Source organism: Anabrus simplex, chromosome 1 (genome assembly GCF_040414725.1).
Source record: "Anabrus simplex isolate iqAnaSimp1 chromosome 1, ASM4041472v1, whole genome shotgun sequence".
Taxonomy (NCBI): domain Eukaryota; kingdom Metazoa; phylum Arthropoda; class Insecta; order Orthoptera; family Tettigoniidae; genus Anabrus; species Anabrus simplex.
In genome coordinates, this window is record NC_090265.1 from 838,082,231 (window position 1) to 838,087,361 (window position 5,131).

The 5,131-nt window shown below is 41.0% G+C and overlaps 1 protein-coding gene across 1 annotated transcript; it reads right to left on the reverse strand.

Annotated features, from left to right (window-relative positions):
• Window positions 1-1,232: 1,232 nt before the first annotated feature.
• On the reverse strand, window positions 1,233-4,389 carry LOC136874027 (uncharacterized). The gene is made up of 2 exons (XM_067147513.2): window positions 4,327-4,389; window positions 1,233-1,810 (listed from the first exon to the last, which is right to left on the reverse strand). Exons 1-2 carry the CDS (start codon window positions 4,331-4,333, stop codon window positions 1,371-1,373), a joined length of 447 nt encoding a protein of 148 aa, XP_067003614.1. The 5' UTR covers window positions 4,334-4,389; the 3' UTR covers window positions 1,233-1,370.
• Between the last annotated feature and the right edge of the window lie 742 nt (window positions 4,390-5,131).

Sequence of the window (5,131 nt, forward strand, 5' to 3'; positions counted from 1 at the left end):
TGTGTCGGAGATTTATATGGAGAGCGTCCGTCATCAATTTAGCGTGAACAGAAAACCGACACTATCGTAACTAGGCAGCCAGTGTTCGTTATCTCTCTATAATGTCTTAATCGTCTTCCTCACGTTATCACCTCGTGCCAGAACTCAACTACTACTAAAAGGTTTCATTCCTCCCCTGAGGAGAAAGGCGGGTCTCTTAGTCGGCGACGTCGTCTCTCAGGCCAGGAAATTTGTTACGGTGAAGGAGGTGGTTGGAGAAGGTGGGTGGGTTAGCGGCAGGGGCCAATAAAAGGAACCGTCTTGGCATTCGCCTTAGAGCGGAAAAATGGAAAACCATGAAAATACATTACTAGGACAGCCGATGGTGGGGAACAGGCCCTCTCCGTCTCCTGAATGCATAGGCGTAGAACCTCGGTAGAGCCTTGGCCACCCTTCCTGTATTCGGTTTATCGGATTGAGTGCAGAGCTGTCGAGTAACGGACCAGCCGTGGACACCTGTTCGACGATACCCACTATGCATTCGCCGACGCGAGGATTCTGGCTTCTATATACAATACATACAAATGTGGCTGTGTTTTAAACGGGTATCCATGGTCTTCGACTAACGTTTCCTTTAGGTCACAGCAAAGCACGATAACATCTTCGAAGGCAGCGGAATGTTCTTATCATACGAATCTTGAGAATCATTTTTGGTCATAAAACTGTGTGCTAAATCGGCGACCATTTTGTTGACCGTAGATCTTGATAAGTTGGACTATTTTGTGACATGTATAGGAATATTGTATGCCGGATCAGCTGCCATATTGTTGGACGTAGTTCATGATGTTACTTAGTTATTTCGATCCCCTTCATGCCGTAAGAAGCTAGCAGACAAAATTCTGTAATCGCCCTCTCGTTTTCTAAACCCAACAACATATGATTTTCAGTTTAGCGGAGAAATTTACACAAATGTATTTTGTCCACAGGAACAAATCACTGGAGTGGCGTCCTCTCACGACAGTTCATTCATTAACTTCACCATTTTGCGGCGGTCGCAGTGCCAATGTTCTGGTTTACAGACTTGTATACTTGAGCGCAATCTATCGGCGTGACAACACATTATCCCATAGACAAGTTAAAGTAATATATATTCCTTTATAGGGAGAAATAAAGGGTAACTGACTTGTCTGACTAACTCTTGTATATAATTATCATCGAAGTTAATCTGACAGGGAAATATATCCAAATAAACGTTTGAAAGGAAAAAAATCTAGATTTTATTTTATATTTGAGCGTCAAGAACCGATCATACAGTGTGCACAATTTTGTATGTTATTTTAAGCAGAATTAAGTAAGAATAGATAAAATGTTAGTAGTTGAGTGATCACGGCTTAGGCATAATCACAGACTTGGATGGCGGCATTGAAGACGAGACCTGATGGACAGGTGAAAACTGTACCTTTCCCTGTGGTCAGGTCACACTTGACGAACTTGTGTGTGTCCTTAGGGTAGGGCAAGTGCCATCTGTCAGCCCTGGCGGCTGCGCACAAGTTGGATGGATCAGGTTGGTGGTTGTCATTGTCACCATCATTGTGGTGATGGTCGTTATTATGATCATCATGATGGTGGTGATGATCCCAGTCATCGTTGTGGTGGTTGTGGTGGTCGTGGTGGTCCCAGTCATGATGGCCATGGGGGTGATGTTTGCCTACTTCTTGAGCGTCCTGGGCGGAAACATCTTCTGCAACCTGAGCTGGTTGTTGCTCCGCGGTATCCACGGGAGTGGACTGGACGTAGGCCAGTGCTACCAACACACACACTACGAGAAGGCCTGAAAAATAAATAAAAATATTGATGAATATAATAAATACTTAACGAACAAAAGAGATGAAGAAGAAGAAATAGAAAGGAAAGAAAGGGCAATTTTGGGACCCTAAAAGAATAAAGATATTTGGATGAAAACAAAAATGAATACCTTTACTGCAATATAAAGAAAATTACAGAGATAATTAAAAGAGGAAGACTACAATTTTTTAATGGTCACCTTCACAGAATGAACAACAGATTAACTAAGAAGAATTTTGATTACATCTCCAACATAACTCTCCACCGGTTGTCTGGAGAAGTGCGATGGCATCGATAACGACTGAAGATCAAAGATGTCAGCATAAATAAGAGGGTGGCCTTCCGGCGACAAATCACTTCTTTGAATTTTTCGCTCCAGCATATTTGACGTCACCCTCAGAGGGCGTTATCAAAAGAAAAGAGCAGGTGATTATCCGGCATATAAAGAAATTCTAGGAAGAAAATAGAAGTATTGTACAGTAATCTTAGGTTCTAAGAGGTCCATAGTTGGTCAAAATCTTTAATAAAATATACGTTTCATATTTTACGCCCGGAAAGATTCTACTTAACATTTGTGGTCATATTTCGATCAATCAACTCTCGTGGAAACCAAACCTTCGGATACTGGCTGTTCTAGCAATGATATTACCGTTGGTAAGGTGTGTCTACCGAACTATCGGCTGTTGTCGCATTTCGATGAGTATCAACGTTTCACCTACTTTAAGGCAGACATTTTCAAGTCGATCTGAACTTATTGTTTGAAAACCATTATACAATATTGTCCGGTTTGGACCATTTTATAGTTATATGCATGCTTTGTAAGCTTACCGACGTTTCGAATACATCACATTATTCATTGTCAAGAATTCTTGAAACATTCGATACAAGGCAATCAGCCTCTCCAGGTAGCTAAATATTGAGTACCTCGCTGCCTCAGTTTATATAGGAGCAAGCTACATGTCGTCAGTCATCCAGGGTCCAATTAACAAGGTCACGCTTCCAGTAATACGCTGTGCCCGGTGTAGTGGTGTTAACCAGGGCACTCTGGTAGATCTTCTGCTCCTATAAACAACTCACATTAAAGTACGCAGCACTGACTTGCTGGATATGCGTCTGGTAGCTCCAGTGTTTCCGGACTAGAAAGCAAGAATAACAGCCGAGAGTATTCGTTGTGCTGACCATGCGTCACCTCGTAGTCTGAGCAGCGGTCGCTGGGTAGGCCATGGCCTTTCAAGGCTGCTGAGCCAAGAGGTTTTTTTTTGGGGGGGGGGGTGCTTTCGTATCTCCTGCATTGAATGTGAATGTGATTTGAGCGAGTGTGGGTGGTCATTTACTACGAAAAAATTCTAGTCAGGCCTTCCATAAGGTATTCCCGATACACATGTGACACTGTCGATCAAGGATTGTTAAATGTCCACACAACTCCGACAGTGGTCCCAGCTACTAAATCCTGTTCGAAAGACGATCATTCACGCCACCGTGCCACAATTAGCACAGGTGCTGTTTAAACTCATTCTTGAGATGTCAGAGCACAACTAATACGTGCATGGGTACTTCCAAGACGTCACAATACGGTGTCGCCACCGATTATTACCTTTAAATGCGTATCTTTCGTGTCGATTGGGAATGGTTCCTTGTGAGCCGTGATCGAAACCACCATCTTAAGCTCCGACGTCCAGCACTCTGCATCTTAGCATCTCATTCCATACACTTTTTTCCCGTTGCTCACGGCAAAATATTTCGTAAAATTTTTGTACAACTCATTTTAAAAAAAATATGACGAAAACATGTTTTGTTTTATTTTATAAAATCCGTGGAAGCATCAGCATGGTCATGTATAAAATAAAACTTGAACTAAGATATGTATGTGCTGACAAGAAGTGAGTTCTAAGTCCATTCATCTTCGCCAACACATCAGCCTGGATTGTTTTCGACCGAACTTGGGAGAAAAATTCGACGACTGAGTTTTCTGCCTCCATTCATGCTCTTCTGTCGTGGTACATTGGCGTTTTAACCTCATACAAACACGAAGAGCTTCCATAGTCCACCCGGTTCCAACCATTTTAGAAGGGTTTGTTTATGTTTACCACCGCCATCTAGATCCTCCTGTGATGTTTAAAAACGAATAGAAGTTGTCCTATTTTATGAAAAGTTTTATTAAAGGTTTTATAGAACTTGAATTTGACCGTGAGCAACAGCAATGATATAAAGTCAAATTATTGTACAATGAATGAATTTGAAGAACAATTATACCATGAGCAACAGGCATGAGTGTTAACATTAGATTTAAAGCCAAATGTCTTCATTGATCATCGTGATTTATCGGATGAAAACTCCATAGATTCATAGATCGGCAGTCCGTTGAAAACCCAATAGCTGAGCTAAGCAACTGCGCTAATGTTGTCCCTCAAATGAGTATAAATTTCTCCCGTGGTGTATTGAATGACTTGTTGAAAGGAGATTAACTACTATGAAAACGGGCTGTTAGAATGAACCACTTACCTTTCATGGTGAAGTAAAGCTTGTGTTAGTGAGTTCTACTTGTATAGTCCACCGACAAGCTTTATATAGTCATTATCTTACATTATATCTCAGTGTTTTTTAATCAGAAAGTGACAATTGGACGTCTTATGTCTTATCTTGTTATTAATCAAGTGGTCAATATGTCAATCACATCGCAACCACTTCAGAATCATGATAACTGTCTTTCTGACGATTCGTATTCCTGTTAGAAAGATCCATAATCTTCAATTCATTTATGTTAAGAAATATCCTTCTTCATTAGCACGTATTAGCCGAATAAGTTTGGTTACAGATTTCTCCTCATACTTACATTTTTGGAAAAGTATGGGTGTATTGTTATTTATTGTTAACCCTAAAAGGTTTTTTGTTTTAATCTCAAACGAAATGAATTACCTAAAATGATTATATGAAAGCTGGAAACGGTGTGAAAATCAAGTCTAGCTTTTGCTGATGATTCAGCGATCGTTTCTAGATGCCCTTCCTGAAGCCAACCCAATATGGATGGATGTAATTGCTATAGCGTTTTTCTGTTGGTGGTTGATAGTGTAGTGTTTTGTCTGAATGTGAAGAGGAAAGTTTTGGGACAAACACAAACACGAGTCCCCCTAGCCCGAAGAATTAATCAGAGGCGATTAAAATCCCCGACCCAGCCGGGAATCGAACACGGACCTTCTGAACTGAAGTCCTCAACGCTGACCATTCAGCCAATCAGTCGGATAAATATTTACCAAGCGTGATGTTCAACAAGTTTCCAACTTCTTTGAAACTATCTAAGAAAGGAAAG